Source organism: Poecilia formosa, unplaced genomic scaffold, assembly GCF_000485575.1.
Source record: "Poecilia formosa unplaced genomic scaffold, Poecilia_formosa-5.1.2 Scaffold389, whole genome shotgun sequence".
Lineage (NCBI taxonomy): Eukaryota > Metazoa > Chordata > Actinopteri > Cyprinodontiformes > Poeciliidae > Poecilia > Poecilia formosa.
In genome coordinates this window covers 325,764-350,255 of record NW_006800328.1, presented here as the reverse complement: position 1 = coordinate 350,255, position 24,492 = coordinate 325,764, and the positions used below count along the sequence as shown (strand labels likewise).

The following is a 24,492-nucleotide window of genomic DNA, read 5'->3' as shown; positions in this document are numbered from 1 at the left end:
GTCTGTATGATTGCAGCTTTAGAGTTGGGTATATAAATCTGTCTGGAGTTGCGGGCAGCGAGTAAAAAAAACCATCTACAGATAAACTTTGGTTTAGTTCTTTTTCAAACAAAGACGATGCAAGTTTAATTAAATGTTGCGTTTCAGTCAGAAAGCTGTCACAGAGTTGTAGGTAGTCTTGATTTTAACAGTCTATATATTTGAAAATAGGACTGTGGAAAAATAGTTAATATTTTTGTTAGAGAAATTATCTACAAATTCTTATAGTTTATTTATTCATTTATTTGCTGGGAATTGCACAGAAAATGCACATTATACAAAAGATGATCCAAAGAGAAATATTTTCATATGGTTGCTTCAGCAGTGTGCAATGTGCAACCAGCATGTTGTTTCTGTCGGTATCAACCAGAACGAGAACTGATACCAAATTTACCAAGTATTTATTCAAAACTTTAGTTTATTTAAAAATAAAAATCAGTTGTATATAAAACTAGAAAAGTTGTTTTTGGCAGCAGTTGTGTTGTGTTTAGACCCAACTCATGAATATAGTTGGCTTAAGACAAGTTGTACATAAACTTCTGTCTTTCCTTAGCAGGTTACCAAAGTTGGAAAAATGACTAGAAATTATGCTTTGAGTCATGTTTTATTTTATTTTTGCTGTATAATTTTGTGTAACATGAGACTGTGATATGTGTATATAAGATTACCATGCCTAGACCTAAAAAGAAAGTCTTTTATAATTTAAAATTCAGTTGTTGGAAATAGAAAAAGGAGCATTTCTAAGCCACAGTGAAGATGAAATACAGTTAAAAATCGGAAAGCAAACTATCATAAATAACATGAAAATAGCTTCCCCTTCTCTGTTAATCTGTAAATCATCAGATTGAGTTTATTTTGATGACAGAATGAGGTTTAGGGCTGTTTTTTGAAATGCATTTACTGCCAAAGCTGTATAGGAAATCTCTAGCAGTGAGGTGTCACCTTTCTATTTATAAAACTCTAATTGGAAATGCTCCATCTTGTTTCACTTCCTGGTCAAACCAGTCCAATAACCTCTTATTGACTTTACTATAATTGCACTTGGAGTCAACATATAATCTATTCTTTTTAACATGTTTACAGCATTCCTTGAGGTTTTGAGAAAATATCCCTTAGATGCCTTTGTGCAACACTTCAACTCTCTGCTAAGATCTCTCATGCCAGGCAGTCTGACTGGAAAGGAGCGCCGTGCGACTCCACCCCACTGGAGAATCCATGCTAGAATGGTCCTTCAGCTTTTAATATTGGGTTAATACCGGGCTTAACTTTTGATCCGGGAAGTGTTATGTTTGTCAGCATTACAGCCTCTTGCTTCGCACCTTTATTTATGGTGGGTTTTACAGACTGCTGTATAAACAAATTTTCTTTGTCCACCTTTGATATGCTTCGTAATAACACTGCACTTCTCTGGACTTTACCAATTTGCACAGCCGCTATAAATCTGAGATATCTCGCACACCAGTCTTGTCTTACCGCTTTACTAGTTACACAAGCAGCCAGTATGTTAATCATTAATTCAGCGGTCTTTTATGTGTGCTGTAGATTTTATATCCCCTCATAATCAAATCACCTGTTTTCCAAACTCTCCTACTTCTCCTTGTCACGTTGGGAAGACACCTTTGGATATTTATGGTTGTTTTGTTTCATATGGATATTGCAGGAAGTTTCCCGTCACTGTGGCAAAATTATATTTCACTTGCAGAAAATCATCGAATCTCTTCGTCTATACCTGTTTTGTTTTAAAACTGGTGTATGCAAAATATGGCTCCAGAGCCAAAAAGAAGCCCAGTCTCTTTAATCCAGTCAGAAAATCTGAAGCAGAAACAAATGAACCTTAAAAATGTCATTTAATCTGCATATTGAGGGTGAATATTTAGATAAGTACGATTTACTAGGATGAGTCATCGTATTAGATTATTGTATGGTAATTTATTGAAAAGCCTTTGTGTTCAAGGAGCAGATTAAATGTTTACTAAACAATAAAGTTACTATACTAACATGTCATTGAGGAATAAGAGGGAAAAAAGCTTTTATGTTCATAAAAACTACTCACTCCTCCTCTTGTACTTTGTATTCTTTCTGTCCTGAAAAGGTTTATGCAGCAGTACCCAGGTGGATTACCTCAACACAAACTGAGGAGCTTTTTCTGCACACAGGTCACATTAGTCATAAACATCTATTCCACCTTTTTAAAGAACACAGTGGAGGTGAAGTCATTGTGAAGTAGCTTTAATTGCAGACATTGTTGAAGATCGTCTTTTCAGGGCAGCTCAAAATGTTTACCTTGACTGCAACTCACAGTAGCAACGTGGAGAGAAATGGTCATTTTCAGGTTATTGTTTAACTTTTGGACTTTTAGCTTCAGTTTTGTAGTTTCATTCTCCTCGGATTCTCTGTAGATTTGCTTACCTCCATAACCTCTTGTAGCGTTCACAAATGTTTGCAGATAAGGATCAAAATCCATTATTGATTAGGATTTTGGAACGTATTAAATGCCTTGAAAGAAGAGTATAAGCAATATTGGTCAGTGTTCAAGCCAATGGCAAAGTTAATTTGAACTTACTAAGTATTTCTAAGTTGCACCCAATCAGCTACCATAATTTTTGTTGGCAACCAATATCGGCATCATTTTTGGATAGTTATTGTGCTGAAGTCACACCTCCATTCACCAAACTCAACTCTATTCTTGTGATTTATTTTTAGCTGGTTGAACGATGGATATTATTAAAATATGTCTTAGAATGCCATCGTCATTTGTAATCAGTAAGTGATTGGGTGGTAAATGTAAATATTTGTGTATTTGGTTGGACACCCTGTTGTATTCATGTCTTAAAATGTTTATTTTGTAGTAGAAAATGAAGCATTTCTTGAGTTGCCCTGTTGTTGACAGTCTGGGACTTGCTAATGCAAACATTGACACTGTCGCCACCAATTTTAAATTATTTCTAAAGCTCTGAAAACATTGTGACTTACTGTTAGTTTCTAAAAGCACATAGTTTAAGATCTGCACTGCTTGTACTATTTAAAATACTATTTGTGATTTATGAAATCACTATTCTATAAAAAAAAGAGGTTTCATATTTTTATTATGTACCCAATATTCATTGGACTCATGAGCTGAATGTTTATTTTTCCAGGTTTGAATATTTGAGTTTCACTCCACAGTGACGATGAGCTCCAGCAGGTAACATAATGTCCTGGAACATTTTGGTCCTTGACATCTTAACTTTAGGTAAAGTTAAAGCCAAGGTCCCATCTGTTTACAATCTAGAAATTCATAGACGCTTACAGTTTATAATAACTAACTGAGCTGACTGTCATGATAACTAATACAATTATAAACAAATGTCAACATATCAACTTTTTACCATTGCTTACCATGATCTGTAGTTGATATTGACTCCAAATTAGAAAATGGCTCAATCAAGTTTCTTTCCTTTCTTTCCCTACCTCTATAACTAAATCTATGTTGATGGTTTTCAATCCTTTTCTTTGTCTTTTTAATGTGTTTCGTGTCCAGCACCTCATATTCAAATGATTGCATTAACTCCTGGCCACCTATTCTGTTTATTACTTAATTTATTTAAGTCATGTGTGGTAGACGGATTACGCCTAAAACATGTAGGAACCACTGGATCCTATGTGGGTCTAAACATGAGGAAATGAAGGCGAACTTGTGCAAAACCAACTGAATAGTGCAGATATATTAAGACCAAGGCAGTGAAATTCAGAAAAGATGGCATTACATTTGTTGCAAAATCATCAATCAATTTTGCTTTATTTTACAGATCAGTTTACTATCTCATAATTACAATTCAGTGCTCCATGTTGTGGTTGGGCAATTATTTGCCTATTACTCAGAAAGAAGGCTTGTTTCACTTTCAGATCCATGTGTTTAGTATATTCAGCAGAATGAGTCTCAGCGGTGCAGGCAGCACAACGAGACGGTGAATGTTGTTGTTGGGTCAGTACTGATATTTGAGTTGTTCTCGCATCAGTTGTGTTGCGATGATGCACATGTGCAGGACGGAGCAGTGCACTCCAGCTATGGAGATTTTCAACATGTCCAGAAATCTGTGGCAGGCTGGCGTAGATGTTTGTTCTAGTGTTGAATGCACAGTAAGGCAATGCTGGAGTGATATTTCCCCCTAAAACTGCATATAATGAACTTACTGAAACTATGCAGCTTTATGATGGAAATAATAGTCACTGAGCAGATTGCTAACTCCTTTTTTCCTTATTATACTATTGAAAACTGACATAAATATACACAGAGCTGCTTCTTTCATGGAGTCTTGTCTTGGCTTTTGTGCATGCTCTTTGAGTGGCAATCCTCTGAGAGAGGAAAAGAGAGAGTAAAAAATGCCAAGACAGCTTTTGTTTCATTTCCTGTAGTGGATTTAACAATGACTTTGCATAACTAAACAGCCAGATGATGTTAGAATCGTATGAGTAAACGGAGGCCATATTTAGTTGTACAGTGAGTTCTTTTGTGTGCTTTTTGTAGGGTAAATAAAAAGCAGCACAAGAGTGTGGGAGTTGGCTGAAAGGTCAGGGCAACTTGATGAAAGAAGGTAAAGCAGAAGTAGGAAGAAAATGCCATTGCGAAAGTGAATCTGAGGAGGCAGTTGAAACACCAAAACATGTTTTAATTTCACGCCTTAGTGCCTGCAAGCGTCTGTGTGCCAGTGTGGTCATTTATGTGGATTTTTGTTTCTTAAAGACGCCGGTGTTCAGTCGTAATTCTGTACGTAATTCTGCTGTTTCAGAGGTAGCTGAAACGTAGGAGTTAATTAAGACGGGGAACAAGACCTCAGGATAAATGTAACGGAGACCTCTTGGATCAGTAGGACTCTAGGAACATCAACCCCACATGTGTTTTTTTGTTCTTTTTTTTTTTTAAAGTATTTTCAACAAAATATAACTCCTGGGGAGAAAGGCTTTTTTTTTTGCCAACTTCATGTCCTCACAAGGAGAACTGACTCTGGCATAAACTCTGGTCTTAATTTTTCGCTTTGAGCCACAGAACATTGCAATTTAGCTAGAAAGAAAAGGAGATAGTTTAAAAGAAAAACAGAATACTGTATTTGTTCTGTTTGAAAATGAAAAAAAAGTTCTAATTAAACAGAAATTAGTTTTTCTTGTAGGTATTTTGTTCAGCTAACTAAAACAATGTTAATCCAGTCCTTGTCCATGCTTGCCTGTTGGATTGAAATATGTACTCAGGCAAATAATTTACAACCAAATTTCACCGGCAAACAAAGATAACTTCCCTAAAAGCAAAATCAATATAGATGGATTACTTTGTTCAAGCTAACCATGTGTGAGACGAGACGCTGAGATCTGCAAACAAAGCTAGCTTGAAATTTAGACGACCAGGAGGCTTTTAAAATAATCCTGAGAAGTTGTTTTGCTTTACAAAATGCCTGTATCACAAAATGAAATATTTTAAGGGCAGTTAATGCAAAATGGAAGAAATTTAGTCACTTTATTAGTAATACGTGAATGGAGACCTTGTGGTGGTCAACTATCTACTGAATTGTCTTTGTTTACTTTTTAGTTCACTACTCATTCATTATATGGCAATAATACTCTAATAATGCCTTAACCAACTACTGCTAATAAGCAGACGTGAATTCATATGAAAATACGTCTTTTTTTGTTGTTAAACTTGCAAAACACACTCTTGTGTTGATGTTGAGGCTAAACTGAATGAGTAGATAAGAAGAAAATGTGGATAATGTTTGCCAAATGTGAAAATGTCTGAATTGCAGCGCAAGTTTGTGCTTTAACTTGCAACTTTAATTCCCACAAAGCTTCAACAGGTCGTCGTAATTTAATCGCCACCTTTAACCCGCTAATCCTCTGGCTTTTCATTTCATTGTGACACACAGTAACCTTTATTTGGCTGGTACGTTTACTCTGCGAGGATCTGTTCCATGAATTTGGAAGGTCAACAGTGAAGCAGAGCATCAGTGCCTGCTTTGTGTATCAACAGTTGCTTATGGTTGACAATGTTCAGCCGTTTCCTGCGTGCTGGCTCGGCCCGCATGTTGCACCCCTAAATAAGCAGCCGCTTATTTAAGCAGGCAGGATGATAAGAAGAACATCCCGTGTCAATGTCCACTTTGAGACTAAGAGGATTAGCGCAATCTGGTTAAGGCTCTGTTCAGTCTTGCGAGGGGCTGGCTGAACACAATCTGTCATTGATTTTTGACTCTTCTTTCCCGTCTTCTGTCGAAGGGTTTCTGGTTGTAATCCCTGGTTTCTGCGCCTCATTTAAAGTGATGTGCATGGCGTTTGTTGGTGCCTAGATAAAATGTCCCTTGGCAGGAATTTAATTGTTCCTCGGGATTCATCCTCTACTGGAAACAAGGTAAGAGACGGTAGTTCTCTAATAATTGGGTTCAAGCGTAAACAGCGGGACTACTATATCATAAATATTGTTAGCGGTCTCGTCTAAAAACGAATCTGAAGGGGCTTGTGGAATGAAACTACTCTTATCACTTTTTACAATCAAACTTTATGATCACATGGTCATGCAGCAGCCTTGTAAACGTTATTTTAAGACTATGAGTTGATAAAAACCTTCAATCATCATCAAATATAACTTGTTCTCTGGCCTGAGACCAGTCTGCACATGATTTAAAATGCATATGTTAAGTCTCTGTGGTCCCTCTGCATGGAAAAATGAAGTTAATTGGCTGGACAAATGGTGCAGGGTTCAGTTCTTTCCAGTGCTGAAAATGATAAATCTCAGCATAGATGATGGTATGAAATTGAAGAAGGAAAGGACCGCTGTTTACTTAAGGTCCTGTCAACACAGGAAACTGAATTCTCAAGGGAGGGCAGAAAAAAATCCTTGTAAAACTTGGATTCTTTGCTTGTAAATTTCATTTCTTCTTCACATCCAGTGACTGTGCCATTAAGTACTCTTGGTGAGATGGGACTAAGAGATGAAATGCCAGAGTTACACACACTTGCTATGATTTTAGCTGTAAAACATTTCACTTCTGTTCTTCCTGTGATTAAACACTGGGATAGTCGAGGCTGTGAGCAGGCGAAGAGGGATTTGGTCTGGGGTGGAAATCATGGAGGGTGGAACAGGACAGATGCGAGGGGGGAAGGAGGGGATGAATGTGAACTTTTCTAGAACCTTCAAGGATGCATTACGCAATCACAGTCTTGGATGTTTTTACTTTTATCAAACCATTTTTCACAAAGAGATGCCTAGTAAAAGTAAACATGAGTTGTAATAATAAAGCCAAAAAGGGACAACTTCATGGTGGTTAGATGATGGTCTTTACTTGAGCCTGATGTATCTTATCCCAAGTTTTAATGGCATTCTTTCCATTTTATTTATTTTAGAAGAACTGACTCAGTCTCTTTATATTTATTGCTTTTGATTCAGTCTATAAGAAACTGTGTTGAAGAGTCTTCTACTGAAAGCATGGGAAAATGTGTCACTACAAGTGAAAAAATCAGCCAGTGAAGCTATTTAAAAAAAAAAAAAATCAATATTAAGGAATTATTTACTTAAAACAAGCTCTTATATCTTGCTTAGAAGATCCTGACATTTTTTTTTCTTATTTAAAGTGTACAAATATATTTCCACTAGAAACTAAAGTAAAAAATACTTTGTAAGATTTAGTGTGTTTGATCTCTGGTGTAAAATACTCATTGTCCATAATAAAAGTTGAATGATTGTTGAGAGAGGTGTTGTTGCCAAATGTGCCTCAATCACTTGTTTAGTTTAAGCTACAATTATTTTTAGAGATTTGTTTTTGTATGATAATTAAAAGCCTCTTTGACCTGGAAGAAAAATAAAATTTAAAGAAATCTGTGGGGCAAACTGATTACTAAACCAATGTGTCAGGGGTATTAAGTCTGCAAGTATCACTCATATGTTAAGTGGCTTATTCGTAGTCATCTCACCGTTTCCCTCAGTTTCAACAAATGAAAATCTGTATTTGAACAGGGCTGGGTAATTTGCATCACAATGCTTTTGACAAACTACTTTGTCCTGGTGATCAGTTCATCTTTTCAAACGCTACTCGTCTCAAACAACTGGGCATCGACTTGCTAATTAAAGCAAGAGACTCTTTCATCTGTGAAATCATCCTCAAAATGTTATGCAAACTGCCTGTAATTCAGTAGCAAATTAATTTAACACCAGCATGATGAAATCGCTTTGTATTAGTGGTAGTGAAAATGTAAACCTACAGATTTGAGACATTTTGTTACCAAGCATGTAGAGTTTTGTTTGGGGGGGAACAAATATTTTTGAAAGCTGTTCTCTAGAAATGATTCATTATTGAGAACTTGTGTTATTCTCAGAAGGAAGTGATGAGGAAACAATGGCAGGGAGAGCAAAGAGTGAATCAAGACGGCACTGACTGGAAGCAGGTGGAACCTGCCTTGATGTATGGGGTCTCTCTTCCTGTTTCACTGTAAACCTGAGAATATTGTGTCTTAGCAACCAATGAAAGTTTCTAATAACAATTTGTTCCCCTTTAAAAAGTTCCCTTCATCAATCTCCGGAAAAATGAGCAACATGTCATCGCAATGCCTTCACAGAAAGAGGCGATGTCCTTTCTGAATGAGGATGTCTGAAAGTTACACATTTGCAGAACAGTTTCAAGGTTTACACATTCACTTCACGCTGTTGTATATTAAAACATTTTATTTGAAATGTCGAGTTTGCTCGTTAAAACTCCTCCTCCGTGTGTTGCTTTCATTCTTCAGCCTTGTAGTGCAGCTTTGGCAGAGATCAGATGACTGTGTCAATGCTGCAACGTTTTCATTGGCTTGATCTACTAAAGTATTAATTCCTTAGCCTTGGGAAATATTTGTTTAATCTTGTCTGTGTGGTGAAATACAGTTTTTTTTCTTTTCTTCCTGCTCTGTCAGTTTGTTAGTGTTGCGTACAGAAGACGTTTCACTCCTTAGCACCCAGGCTTTTTCCCACCTTTGGGGTATTTAGTTTCTGTTATCTTGAATCTTGGCTGGTAAAATCCAAATACAGGCTTACAGTCTGTGCTTAACACTTGTTCTTCTTTCTGCAGCTTGCTGCTTTTCTGTCAAGTTTGGACTATTCACCCTTCATCTATGAAGCAATGATGACCTAAGGGACCATGCATTTTTAATGCAGTGTTGTTTTTAAACATATTTCCTTTTTTCACTAAAGATCTAGTCATCAGAACACAGTTTGTAGTGAAATTGTGTTTCTAAAATGTCCAAATATTTACAGTAAACATTTTAAATCAGTTTATGTAGCTCCAAATCATAGCAAATGTTGTCTCAGGGCACCTGATTGGATAAAAGTTTTCTATCTATGGAAACCCATCACATTGCAGCCACTTTTCCTGAATGGACGTGTGGCGACAGCAGACAGTTGATCGCGTCCTGTTCCCCCTTTCTGGGCATTTGAGAAGACAGAGCAGACACTCAAATGCAGAAGAAGGAGTCAAGTAGAACTTTCTATATTACTGAAGAAGTTATTTGAACTTGATTTCTCCAGGAAAGTGTTACTGTTGAAGCAGAATGCCAGGTGAAAAATAAAGTTACAGCTGAAACGACAGCAAATGATGAAGAGTGGTCTGTATGAAGCCTAAGCCCAAAGCGCTACAGCTATACATGTAGCTAAGCATCCAAACTCGAAGCTTATCAAAAGGAATGTTTTAGGCCTGCTAGTTCTAAAGGTAGACGGAGTGTTTTCCTCAGACTAAAACTGGGAGCTGGACCACAGAAGAGGATCTTGATAATGAAAAGTTTCCACTTTAGAAACTTTCAGAACCATCAGTCTGAGATTAAATGAGTCTGTTGAAAGCATACGGTATGTTATACATGACAGAGCTTAACTATTGAGAGCTTTTCATAAGCAGGAAGAATAATTGTAAATTATATCCAGGTTTTTAACACCGGGAGCCAAAGTAGAGAAGTTAAGGTTAAAAAATGTTCCTTCTCATGTTTTACTTTTTTTTCTTTCTTTTTCTTAATAATTCATGATTGAAATAACTGCAATAGTTCAGCCTTGAAGCAACAAATGATTTGTTTTTCTGCATCGCTATGGGACAGGATATTTCAAAATTTGGCACCAGCACAAAGGTGAAAGAAAGTCCTGCAAACATGTTTTAGTTTAGGACTGTTGATCTCCTGGTTAAAGATGACACCAAGGTAATTAGCTTTATCAGCAGAGATAATGTAATGCCAAGCAGAGTAAATGACTAACCAGTTCCAGCAGCTCAACAACTTGCTATGCTTTATTCTGATAAAAACTGTAATGACGCAATGAAAGAATAATTGGCCCAAGGACTGAACCTTGTGGTACTCCATAAGTAACTGGAGTCCGTAGGTTGTTCATTAGCATGAAAAAACTGGAATACATTACAAGGTTCCAGACTGTGTTGGTGGAAAAGCCCTTTAAGTTGTGGCAGCATCATGCTGCAGTGACATTTTCTTCATGGCCGGTGAGACAGAAGATTAGAGCTGATGTGAAAATCGACAGAAATGCAGGTGAATCTGGGAAGAAAGAAGGTTGAAACTGCAAAACTCTTGTTGAGGTTCACCTTCCAGCTGGTCAATAACCCTAAACGTACAACCAGACTTACCTTCGAATTGGTTTAAAAGGCCTTGTCATATCCAGACACAAACCCAATTGAGAATATATGGCAAGATTAGTACTTAGGTGTTGACTCAGAGGAAGTGGTGACACACCACACTACTCATATGTATACTTATAAATGGAAAATGGGGGGAAGTTTTTTCTCACTGATGAGTTATGTGCTGTATTGTCTTGGTCGATTTCACAGAATTTCTTTTAAACACACTGTGTTAGGATTCGGTTCCTCTGGGCATAATTTATTGTTGAAAATATTTGTCCGTATTCCCAAACACAACTGTGTGACATGAGACTCAAACAGGATATTTTCTCATTTTTCAGTCTGCATACTGTCAGTCTGTGTTGTGCAGCTCACCTTGTGTTTAGCGGTTTGCTCTCTGCTTTGGTAACAAAACACTGTTGATACTGTCCACTGTAAATCGGGCTCAGGGAGGAACAGAGGATATGGTGAGAGAGGGAGGAAAGGTGTTCGACGCTGCACCCGGGAGCTCCCTGTGACCCCCGCCACAAATAGAGAGGAATGGTGGGTGAAAGGCCAGTGGCCGCTGCCAAAACTGAAACCAGCATGCTATTTGCTGTGGACACAGAAAGTGAACTGGGACTGGCTTGACTTCAGGGCTTTCCGTGTAATCAAATAGGCATTTAAAAGGCTGACACCCACTCTTAAATCAATGCAGATGTTTTGAATGGAACGATATTGCACTATTATCCTTTAATAAGGATAATATTTAATAAGAGAGTCTGCTGTGTGGCTGTGTTAGCCTCTTAAATGCTGATATGTATAGAGTGGGAAGCATGGGTTTACTGATTATCCCGGTGATTCATGGCTGGCATAAGTGGCCTGTAATTACAGTTGAGCTAATGCAGAAATCACTTGGACCCATGCAGCTTTGGCAGCCTCCGCAGATCTACTGGGCTCGCACTTTTATCATGGTTATTATGAAAAATAAAAGCAAAGATCACAAATTATACACAGTTTTATGATGATTGTGCTGCATGCTTCTTTTTTTTACTACCTATGTATAGTACTTTTGTAACAATGTCTGGTTGTATTCTCCAGTGAAGGAAAAAATTACTCCTGTTATAAGTAACAGGAGTAATTTTTCTCTATATTTCTCTATAAGTAGGTGTTTTACAGTGCATGGCAAATTTATTCAAACGCCCCCAACTTTATTACATTTTGTCATGTTACAGCCAAAGACTCTGGTGTATTTCATTTGAATTTTCTTCACTGTAAAGTAAAACGCTCTCGATACTTGAAAATACCTCAAGCTGGTTGGATGGGAAAGCATCTCTCCAAAACATTTAATAAAAATACATTTAAGTTTGTGACTGGAACACAAAAAGATGTGGCAAAGTTCTAGGGATGCAAACATTTTTGCATAGTACTGAACAGACCTCAGATATGTGCCTCGACCACCTTTGAGATAAGAAAAAAGTCCTGGTTTTTCTTTTTTAAGCCGTAGGGTAGACAGGCAAAATAAAATTTGAAAGTAGCAGAGGAAGCTGAGACATACAGGACATCTGATTGAGAACCCCATCACCGCGTCGTCCTTGAGGTCATAGGTCGCCTTACGTCATGGTTAGATTTGTACGAGTGCATTTCAGAGTAACCCTTCTTGAATTTCTTGGATCAGACCAATATGGCTTATGCCCGTGTTTGTCTCGCCGCATACCTGAAAGCTGCTTACAGAGTTTGGTTGTTGTGTGTTTGCTGTGATGTTACATAAGTCTGTCGGTTCCTGGGCCCAGTTTTTTTTTAAATAATCTGAATATGTTCGTCTTTGAACACCTGGACACTGTTGCACCACCTGCTAGCAGGATAAATCTCGGCCCCATTCCTCCAACTTTGGGTTTGCTTTTCTAGACAGGGAGGGGGAAACATTTAAATTAACTTCAACTGTCGTCTGGGTTTGTTTGTGTCCGTTTTTCTTTTTTTTTAGAGAATTTACTAAGGAGCAAATTTGTACAGAACATTTTCACTCTGAGATCTAGGATTTTCTGCTTATTTCATAATAACGTAGATCTTTTGGTTGTCTTGACCTAAATGTCTCACTCATAGCTCATAGCCAATAGCTTCCTGTAGCAACCAATGTAGACTTTAGACAAGCAAGAGATTTATTTTTAGCTTGGAGATCCAGGGCTGATTGAGTGAGTCACTCAAACCATTAGCAACCATAATTTTTTAAAAACATCTTGATTGTTTTGGCAACCCAATCAAAATTTGAAGCTGCAGCCCAATCTTGAAATAAAACCCAAAGTTTATTTTCTTGCTCTTCGGAAGATCTTCCTGTAGACTAATAAACATGTCTTTGTAGTTCACTGTTATTTGGTGAAACCTGTGGATAACATGTTTCATGTATGTGTGATATGCTGAATATGTGTGAATGTGATTTAAATGTACTAAGAATGCTTCTTGTAGATGCTAGAGGATGTTATCTGAGCTGTTCATCTCTGCCCCAGCGCTGGTTATCTCCTAAGTATTAAGCTGGTGGGTGTGCAGTGCTGTTTATTTCCATTTGGCTGCACTTGCTGCAGTGCAGCATCTAAGTCAGGGTGCATCACTTTAATGCAGTAGTTTTGGTAGTTGCAATTGTTGACATGCATTAAATTACATCAGGTATTTGTCTTTAAGGAATCTACACATGTGAACTTTATAGGTCAGCTCTTCTTTCATTTGAACACTGTAAAATCTTGGAGCTAATCAATGCTATACTTTGAAAATAATTAAGGAATATCAACCTTTTTAATGTCATAGAGGTATATATTTGCTGTGATGATTTTGAGATCACAGGCAGATCAAGTTGTGGTCGTCTTTTTTCCCCATTTACAGGCAAAGCAGCGCAATAGGAATGTTCTCACTTTCTTGTCATTGTTTGCTTGCAGTGGCTTTTTCATCACTGGAAATGATCAAAGTCTTACCTCTATGTTGACTAGCGTATCAGTGACCCTCATTGCACATTCTGATGTGCAAAATTTAATTCCTTTTGCTTAAAAGTTTCATTATTTTCTTGATTTTTAAGACTGAACAACAAAAATAAAATTATTTTTCTTTAAAATTCTCTTGTAGCAGATTTCTTTAAAAAAAAAAAAAAAGCAAATTTGTTTCATGTAGCATTTTTGTTTTTGTTAAAAAAACAAGAATGGTTCCTGTGGTCTAATCTCTCACCAACTAAAATGTTTCTACTAAGCTACTAAAAAGTGCAACTGTGTTGCTAAATGTTATACAATGATTCCAGTCAGTCATATTTTGAAACACAGACACACTGTTTATCACCTCATGAATAGCAGAAATAATAATTTCAATGATGTCAATCATTGAGGTTTGTGAACCTTTATATTATGGGATGGCTAATTATCATGCCAACTCTTTTTCCTCTAACTGGCATTAACAAAACAATATTACTCATCTCCACTGGCAAGTTGAAATGTTTACCAATAGGAATGAGGGATGGTTGTACTTTGTGCATTGACTGACATAATGCTGCCAACAACTAAACATCCTCCTTCTTCTCCTATTAACTTTTTACTTTAACATAAAACGTACTAAATAATCATCGACAAGATGCAGTCTGCTGAATTTTCTTACGCTGAAAAGGTTTTTTTTACTGAAATATTTGATTACTTGAATCATTTGGAATGTATGTATGATTGGACTGAAATGACTTTTTGCATTGTATTACATTTGTTGTGAATTGGCGCTGTATGAATAAATTGTTATGAATTTAATATTTTTACTTAGTTTTGATTTGTTTTTTCTATTATTTTCATATATTTTTAAGAACAAGAGAAAAAAAAACAATCAGTAGGACAGAGAAAACATGTGCATACATAACCAAGAACAAAATATTTCAGTACTTGCTGAACATATGCATATTTTAAAACATTGCTCAGAGCTGATATACACTTCTTAACATCTTAAATTTAAATGTTGGTAAAAGTATATTTATTTCATAACAACCAACAAGAAAGGACACATTCTGAGCGTCTTTTGTTGTTGCTACAAAGGTTTGCTTGTATTTGTCCTAGAAGAGCTTGGATCATGAATCATCCCTTGGGGGAAGCAGAGGGCATTTCCTTCCACACACTGCTCTCACCTCTGTGTATCTTTGTATTCTCAGGGAGGGTCTCTTCCTCCCCAAAGCGCTTTGTTATGTTGTCTGAACTTCACAGTGTCCTCTTCAGGGAGCACAACAGGGCTGCAATAGACAACGCTGAAGAATGGAATATGTAATCAGTTTATTCCTGTAGATGTTGTTTGCTAGATGCCTCCGACAATGAAGTTTTCTGTTTTAAAATTGGATTTTGACGTAGCTGGTTTTCCATTTTTGTTATGCAAGAAAATTGCCTCTGGTTTGTATATTTTGCTGCAGAAGAGGCAATGTCACATCTCGTGTATTATTTAGCAATCACTTGTTTTAGTGATTAGCCATATTAGAATAATTAAAAAGACATTTCCCAGTGTATTGCCAAGTGGATGGTGCCTCTCAAAACAGATTTTACTGGATGATAAATTGTCCCAAAAGTTATTGTGATAAACAATGCAATTTTTGATTTGATATCATTTATATGATAATGGTATAATAATCCAAGAACGTATTCTCAAAGATCAATAAACTTCAAATTCTAACAAACTTAACACTGGAACTGGAAGATGTTTAAAATATCCAAAATAAACTAAATAATCAAAACAACAAATAAAATTAATTATATAATCTCTGTAAACAAAACTGTATTCCAAAAAATAAATAAAAAAGTTATTGAGACCAAAGCACCAGTTGATAAATCTATAAATCTTGCAAATGAAAATGATTGACCCTGTTTTAATGACAGCCTGGTTACTATCTTAACTCTGAGGCTTCCCAGCATTACCGATATGTCCAAACCCGGCATCTTTCATGACAAAGGTCAGCAGCTCAATCATAAAACTTGGCTTTCCCAATGTCTTGCTCTCTCTCACTACTTAGCAGCCTGAATGCACTGCATACCTTTGTCGTCATGTTATAAAAATCTTTTCTTCTTGTTTATAACTGAGGTCTTCTCAGTCTCCAAACTGAAGAGTATTCTCATCTGTCTAACCTTCAAGCTGAAATTATCCAATTCCTTCTGAATTTTCCGTAGTTGTTCCTTTGTGTTTGTTTTAATTTTTGCATCCTTGCAGACACAAAGTCTGATATTACCGTTTGAAGGTCTTCTGTGAATGCGTCTTGGGCCCAGCTGTGTTGTGTATTCCTTCCAGTCTTATCCTGTTCTTCTTGCTTTTCCTGCAGTTGGACAACATTCTCTACCCACCTCCAAACCTCTTGAGAAAGTCCAGTATTCCTGAGCTAACCCACGGATTAAGTCCTGCTCTCAAATTCAAGAGGCATCTCAGCGAGGATGGAAGACAGCTTCGTAGAAGAAGTCTCGGCGGTGGCTTGACGGGTAATTTCTTCATCTGTGTTTGTTCTTTACATTTACCACCAGATTTGATTTTAAAATAATCTAACACATGCTGTATGTAGTTCCCTCTTTCTGATTTGCCCTCGTGTTTTTATTTTACAACACTGTTATGACTCATCGCTTTGGCATACAAATGAGAAATGCATGACATATTTTGTTTTGAAAAGCACAAAGCACATGGAGGGACTGTTTGTGGATTCCTGCACAGCCCATGTTTACAGTAACTAATCCTTCTAAGACAATAAGTCGGCTCCTCTGGATATTTTTTCTGCTTCCTCCTGACGGTAACCCGGCTTCACTAATCATTCCTCCTGCAGCTAAAGAATGATTTGTCATGGTTAATATCACACACAGAGAAAGATTTTACACTAATGGTAACCACATATCTGCCTACAGACCAACATGGTTGTTGGCTAATGGAAATAAATTGCTAACGGATTTCAAAACCAGTCAAAACATGTTTGACTTTAAATATGTTTGAGTAGGAAGGAGCGAGATTTAAATGACTTTTAGTGTAATTTATCAGTTGACGTTTAAATTTGACAAGTTCAGTGGATTAACAAGATTGAACGCGTTTTCAAAAAGAGGATTGACTGATCCTCCTGTGAACGGTTTTCTCTTAATCTACCGTTTTGCTCAGAATGACTTGAAGAAAATCTGTTCATATGCGCAGGCTCACGGCCCCGGGGCCTTCTCAGGTGAGGGCAGGAGGGAGCTTCCAAACTTGCCGGGCAAGTCTAGTGAGCCGCTTCAGACAAAATAATCGCAGGCTTTCCGACAAGTCGCTGAGTGTTTTTCCATTTACGCGAATATGAAAGTTGCCTCAGAGGGAAGTTGTGGAAAACTAAAAGACTTTTACCAGATCAAACCCTATTAAACTGAAGTGGAGGTTTATTGGTTAACATCCTGTTTATTGAGCTTAATGTGTGAATTAAATCTTTGGTACAGCACCCTGTTTGATTTAGTTCTTACGCAAAGTGACGTTTCAGTATGAATAGATCGTCTCCCTCTATTTTATACATATTCAAAGGGCCACATTCAAGTCGTGAACAGGGTGGATTCAGTCTGTGGGCTGCTAATTAAATAGGCTTATTGTAAAACAAGTATTATTTAAGATTTTACCTTTTAACCGGCTGTAGCTATTATTCATTTCAGCTGCCTGCGTAGTCTTTTTTGGTTAATCTTTTTTTTGTTTGTTTTTTAAGGGTGTGAAAGACGACAGGAAAACGGCTGCAACACGTAATTCAGAGCCAGTCAAAACTAGCAGCTCACAGGGCGAAACGATGCACGAAACCGGGTTCATAAAAACGAGCTGGGACAAGATTTTCAGCAGTATTATGGGGAAAACAAAGAGTGAACTAAATCACTAAAGAACTAAATCACTTAGTAAAGAACTAAATCACTAAATCAGTAAAATTTTGCTGATTTTTATTTTGTATACTTTTCTATCAGGCAACCAAAATCCTGCCATGCAAATATTTAAACGGTGACTAACTAAACTCTTCTGCTAGTGTTGTCGTCCAGATCGATGAGGAATCTTTATTAATCAACCCTATCAACTAGGAATGGGACTTGATGAGTATTTAGCAATACAGATTCCATCATCAATATCACTTATTGATTCTCATTGTTGGGGGAAATAAATGCACTATGCACCTTAAAAAAATAAAAATTCTGTAAAATGAGAATTTTTGTTTGCACATCTGCAGTTTTTGTACAGACAAATTTTTATGTTTTAGAAAACTGGAAAGTTACTAGAGGAAAAAAGCAAAACCTTAGACTAGTAAGTGACTTGGTCATAGATTTGAAAAGTATAAAACTGACCCGGATTTGTACTTCTCGTATTAATATTATCCAATGTTTCTCTCTGGCCTCTTGCTGCTGAGTGGCTTTCTGGTGTGTTTGGTTCTGGTGTGTGGCTTTCATGCTCAGTTTGTGATGTCAAACTCAGTGAATGAGCTGAATGACTCCTCGGTCAGTCGGTGAGGGCGGCTGCACCACTAACAGGCTGTTCATCATGGTGGATTAGTGTGCAAGAAGGGAGCCGGCACTGACTGTGTGGACAGAAAGAAAATACAAAATCGACTGGCTGGGCTTTTGTTCTTGCATCTTTAATTTCTCCAAAGCAAGCAGAAGTTTAGCAACGAGTTTAAGAAAAGCTGGTAAAAAAACAAAGACTAGACAATAATCCTGAAAAAATCCAAATACTATTTGATGTCCAATAAACTTTAAAAACTGATTTTTAAAAAAAAATCTACTTATTCAGTCTGTATTTAATCAGGAAAATGACAAGATAAAAAAATCTACTTTTGGTCTTGATGCACTTAGAACAACCAGAATGCACAAACATATTCAGCATTTTCTTTAAAATCAACGTAGACAGTCGGATTAAAAACAACTGATCACAAGTTACACTTTTCTTCTCAAACCCAGGTTTTGGTCTTAAAAATAAATTATCCTTTAAAACGCAAACCAGTAAATGTCTCCTTTGTTCAGTCTGCCTGTTTTGTTTGCGTATTGCAGTAAATTAGAGCAACTCAGGCTGTGTAAAATGTGGCTTTAAAAGCCTGATTTCTGAGCTATTTAGAGAAAGCTTCACCTTGCTGATGAAAATGTTAACCTTTCAATTAATAAAACCTGTGCAGCTTTGAATAAATGCATTAACCTTTAGTAGCTGGTCTAGAAAAAACAGGATATATAAACAAACCTGGAGCCAGTTAGTCAGTTTTAGTTGTGCAGTTAAAACATGATGAATGTCTTTCCTTCTGATCATAGATTGGATTTTTTCTGTTTTTGACTTCTGCAGCTAATTTTCACATCCAGCAGACACAACACTGAAGGCTAAGTGTAAATTAAAGAGCTGGATTATTCACTTATTCACCAGAAAGGTCAGCAAACATTAAGTAATGTTCTTCTGACTGTGTGGTGTCAAAGGAGGAAAACAACTGTTAATGTTTTTTTTTTGTTTTTTTTTTTTACAAAAACCTAAACTGTGAGCTTTGTGACTTAATTTCCCTAAAGGTTGAAGGGAAATTAAGTCAATTTCAGTGAAATGGGAACCACCCTTAATTGACTTGTTGCGATTGGAGACACATTTTAGATAGATTTTTTGCAAGATGAAGTCTAAACGCAGTTGACTCAAAGTTGGGATCTGACATTCTCATAAATGTCTATTTTGAAATCCAGCCTGACCCATTTACCCGTAAGTGCTGATACACACCTTTCCAAGTGTTGAGTTATTTGTGATGGTTTCCGTTATGCCGGGATGTGAAGGGCCGTCGTGAGGGAAAACATTTGCCAGTAAGGAAGGAAAGGCCTCACTTTTCCCTTCTCATCCTGTCTGTTCACACTTTAATTTTCCTGGGTTTAAATCATTGATCATAGAGAGACTGAGGAAGATGAGAGAGAACAGACAATGGTTTCAGAGTTATGTTTTAGTTCATATTTTGGTGTTTTATGCTTGGCAACTTGATTTTTTCAACGCAAAAAATATATATTTTTGTTTATATTTGCCATTATTGACATGGCGTTAAAGCTTCAAGATATGATTTTCAGTCTGTCAGACTTTATCCTGGGCTAAAAGAATATTTTATCCAATGAAAACCGCAAAATACATGAACCTTCATATTTGTTACCTTTATTCTGCCTGTTAATTGCTTGCAGTTTCCAGCTGATGATTTATTCTAGTTTATTTTAATTTGAAAAATTTTCTCTCTCTCTCTTCGAAAACACAACTTTTGCTGGTATCTACATCCTACGTCAAAATTTGTATGGAGCTCAAACAGTGTCCCAAAACATTCAGCAAGGAAAAATACAGCAAAATCTCAAACGGGTTAAGCTTTTGAAGATCACCGTTAAAGACAAACAAAATCCTGCGAGACTTTGCTTCTGAATTTACTTTAAGGTTTGTTTCATTGTTACCATTGATGCTGATTATGTCTGAGTGCTGCAGATGAAGTTTAAGTTGATTTATTACCCCAAACCAACAACCTTTTGGCCTTAAGGAAGCATTAAAATATGCTTCAAATTTCAAATGCGTGGGACTTCTTTTTCCAAGTCAATATTTGATCTGCAGACATTTGAAAATATTTCCTGAGCGTTTCTGAGAAAGCTGTGGATTAAAAGTCCACCTGTAAATCAAGCCCTGCATTCAGTGATTTAATAAATCTTGTCAGCAGGACAGTGAACTTCAAACATACCTTCTGCAGCTCATCATATCACCTGATAAAAATAGATACTTGCCTCAGGCTGAATGAACTGGAGATATCCTCTTGCAGTTTAGAGCTCAGACTCCCTTCCTTTGTTTTGTTAGTTTTTTTTATTGGAGGAAAAAAAAACCCAGCAGCAGCTTGTTGTTTTTTTTCTGATAGTAGAATAAATCTAAAATGTTCAGAATGATAAAAAGTATTTATGGCGACTCAGTGATTCATTGAATTATGGTGTGATTTGTTTGCAGAGGTCATTTTCAGTTTGCCATCCTTTATCTTGATGTACTGAAGCTCAGTGATAAGAGGAGGCACTGATAATGGATGGAGTAGACTAAACAGCTTCTACTGCCATCTAGCTGCAAGACACAGAAATTGATTAAATGCTGCTTTTCAAAAAGTAACATTGAGTGAACTAATGTTTTTATTTTTTTAGGCCCATTTTCCTTCTTGGACTAGGATATCTCTATTGTGGGATTATGTAGTTTAGGTTGTGAGCTCTTAATAAGCTTACTCTCCCCTGGCCTAATTTAACCATTTTACTTCCTGTTTGCACAAAGTAATAGGGTTTATCTTAACGTGCCTAACAGGAGCTGACAGCAGGGATTCTCTCATGTCGTAGGACATCCTTTGACCTGCACTTGATAAAGGTTATTACGAAATGCAAAACTGTTGAAGGATTTCTGTCTCTTTTGCTGCAGGTGGCATTTGAAAACACGAGTGAAGTTCAAACTGCTACAAAAGGTGTATTCAGGGTTTAAACTCTCACTGTAATTTAAGACTTGTGTGGTACGAGTAAACCGGTACAGAACTAAAATGTTAACCCTGGTGAATTGGTTGTTCTTTGTGGAGTTTTTTTTTTTTTTTTTTGTGCGTTTCATCTGGTGGTTTCTAAACTGGGGGGACAGTACTTCTCTGAGAACCATCAGGTGTCTTCCATGACACAGAAGATAAGAAAAAAAAATCATATCAGGACCTCTACACAGTTTTGCAATTGACAAAAAATTACTCCGTGTCATATTTAAGTTCTCAAAGAACTGTTCAAAGAAAATCTGATGCATTAAAGCAGCCTTTCAGATGATTTATCTGCCTTTTTTAAAAATGTTTTTGCAGGAAAGTACCTGTTGCTGCCCCCCAGCCTTCACCAGACACAGACGATGCTGCAGTCATCATCCGAGACCTCTAATCTGGTCCGCATGCGATCCCTGAACCTTGGAAAGTCGGACCCGTCACTCACCTCCAGCGCGGTGAGTGATCGCTATTTCTGCTTAATATCCTGCTGGCCTTAATGTTTCGTTCAAACCAAACTCTGCTTTATTTGAGCAGATTGTGATCTCACAAACCAGCAATTGTTTATATGGAACGATTATCAAAATCTATATTTCACCAAAGCTTCCACATAAATTGCTAGTAATTATAAAACGCATGCAGTCGAATAAAAAGACATGTACCTTTTTTCCTCACTGGTCGAGGTGAAATTGGATCAAACTCTTTCTGTTTTAAGTCCTTGGTTCAAATGTATAATATGTACCCAGAATGCATTTATACAGTCTACTCATGGGATATTTCACTATTTATTTGAGAAAAGTTCTTAATAGAGCGATTTTACTCAATAAAAATAAGAAAATTATATCCAACATTTAATTAAGTGTTGCGATTTTAAGCAAGGCTCGTTGTACATGGTATCAAGTACAGTTTTTATGGTCTGTGCTTTAAATCCAGTATAGTGAGAACAGCCTCTGTGATCCCAATTTTATTTTTAGTTTTATTTATTGCTCCTAACCTGTGGCGTAATGGCCAGAAATGCTATGTTTAGTTCATGGCTTTCTCATTGACTGCACTGGTTCAAAATGTGAATTCAAGTTTATTTGCTTAGCACATTTCAGCAGCAAAGCAGTTCAGAGTGCTTCACATGAGAAAAAAAAAACAAAATGTAGTGAACAACAAAAACATTATATGCATTATAGTAGTGGAATAAAGACAGAAGTAATGAAAAGTTGTAATCGAGGCTAGAATTGGTTTATATTTCAAGCAGCAGATGGATTTTTAGCCTTGATGTAAAGAAACTTCTCAGAAGTGCGACATAAAAACTGAATGCTGTTCCTCCATGTTTGGTTCTGGGGATTGAAGGTAGACCAGAACCAGCAGACCAGAGAGGTTTGGAAGGTCGATACAACGAAAGCAAGTTTTTAACGTATTTTGGTGCCAAACCGTTCAGTGCTAAATATTTTAAACTGTATTTTCTGAGCTACAGGGAGCCAGTTTAAGGACTTTAAAACTGGGGTGACGTGCTTCATCTTCCTGTTTTTGGTGAGAACGTGAGCAGCAGCGTTCTCTATCAAGGCATGTCTAAAAGAAAATACTGAAGAACTCCTTCAGACATGTTACTTCAACCCTCCTTTAACCACAGGACAAAAATGACCTTCACTGTGTTCATGCTCTGCTTTGTCGTCCCACAGCGGCGCACAGTGTGCTGTCGTGATCTTATTGTCTGAGCAGTGAGATACAATCAAATTCAGAGGCCAGCCTAATGACGTTAGGCTGAGAGTCATTCCCGTGTGTGTGCTCTATATCACTTTGAGAAAAGGTTAATTTAATAAAGCATGTGAAGCTCATGTCTGTTTGTCCACACGTATGTTTGAGGCGGCTTTTAGAAGAACTGTGGGTATGACACCGAGACCCTCTGCAATGTAAGCATGAGAAAAGCCACTGCAACCTGAACCGAGAGGAAAATATTTATTTACAGAATTCATAAAAAAAACTTTATATTTGGATGTTTGCACAAACAAAACACTCATATATGTATAGGTCACTTTGATCAGGTTTATCAGTATTAAAAAAAGTTAGGTTCAGTATGTGTAAAATATTTCTGCACACATGGGGGCGCTGGTGCTTTTCCCCTTAATCCTCAGGTAGTTGAGCTCCCTTTCTTGTACCAGGCACAGTATAAAGCCCCCTTGGTTATTTTGGCCCTGCTGTGTGAGTGATCACATCATTCCCTGTAACGTAATTGTCCTGCAGCTCATGCATTGATTTAATTTGGGTCTTACAGCTCGACAACCTGAGAGAATCCTTAACATCATTGACTTTGCCAGAATTGTGAGATTTGTTTTATTGTGTTTCTTGACTGATCCTCTTAGATGATGATTAATCTGACAACCACCACAGGAAGGTCGCTGCTCACCAGATAAGGACAGCTCAGCGGGAGAGATATGAGAGCCTGTGGCCAAATGCATTCTGCCTTCTCTTGCCAAGGCGAGGCTGAGACGTGATTGAAAAGTATATTGTTTTTGTTGTTGTTTTTCCATGCATGAATCAGTCGGCAGTGGTTGGTTGTTGCATTTGTTGTAAGTCATTTTAATGTTGGTAATTAAGTAAAAGCTGTAAAAATGGAAACGACTAAATGTAGGAAGGTTCATTCTCTGTTTGATTCTGTAGCAGGACTGCACTTTAGAGCATATTTGGGTCTATACAGACTTTGTTGACACTTAGTATTGATGTGCATTTTGGGTGACGTAGTCGCGCATATTTTACCCATGTACACTCACACCTCAGATTGTTCCTCATAAGCTTATATTCCATTTTACAGAGGTGAAACGGCACACCACTACTATTTTGTATTGCACCTCTGTTTAAAGTGTAAGCAAACACATAAGGTTTTAGTTTTTTTTTTGTTTTCTTTTGTTGTAAACATAATGGAGCACAAACTGTGAGAACCTCTCAAATAGCTCACCTCCTAAGCGACTCGGTTTTTCCTTGCTAATACAAATTTGAGTTGTAAGAAATTCTAGTTTCCATTGTAGCTCTGGCTGTGTTTTTAGAGTAGCTGCTCTGTTGCCCCAGTCAGACGTCTTTTGTGGCTTTTAGCAGGTTTTCTTCCAGAGTCATACTGTGCAGTACATGATGTTCTTCCTGTGTATTTCCAAAAAGGACACATTTGTAGAGTGCATTACAATTGGTCAACAAATTCTTTCAACCTGAGCTGTAAACCTCTGCAGCTCCTCAAAAGTTAAATTTATCCTCTTTGGTGCCTCGTTGATTCATTATTTTTCAGATGGATTGAACATGTGAAAATGTTTAAAGCTTACAGTCTTATTTTATTTCCTAACCCTGCTTCAGACTCCTACACATATTTTTGCCTGACTTTGAACACCGTGCATTGTTTGTCCAATTACACATTACTTT

At 37.1% G+C, this 24,492-nt stretch overlaps 1 protein-coding gene across 6 annotated transcripts in view; it reads left to right on the top strand.

The window, feature by feature from the left end:
• Nucleotides 1-24,492, top strand: part of mast4 (microtubule associated serine/threonine kinase family member 4) — a 99,440-nt gene that overhangs the window by 5,350 nt on the left and 69,598 nt on the right. For 5 of the 6 annotated variants that reach the window (XM_016662751.1, XM_016662750.1, XM_016662749.1 and 2 more), the window contains exons 2-3: nucleotides 15,931-16,084; nucleotides 21,421-21,554. In XM_016662751.1, coding sequence (XP_016518237.1) covers nucleotides 15,931-16,084; nucleotides 21,421-21,554 — 288 coding nt within the window. Of the gene's footprint in view, nucleotides 1-6,286; nucleotides 6,416-15,930; nucleotides 16,085-21,420; nucleotides 21,555-24,492 lie in introns of those variants that run through there. The other variant, XM_016662753.1, reaches the window with a different exon arrangement.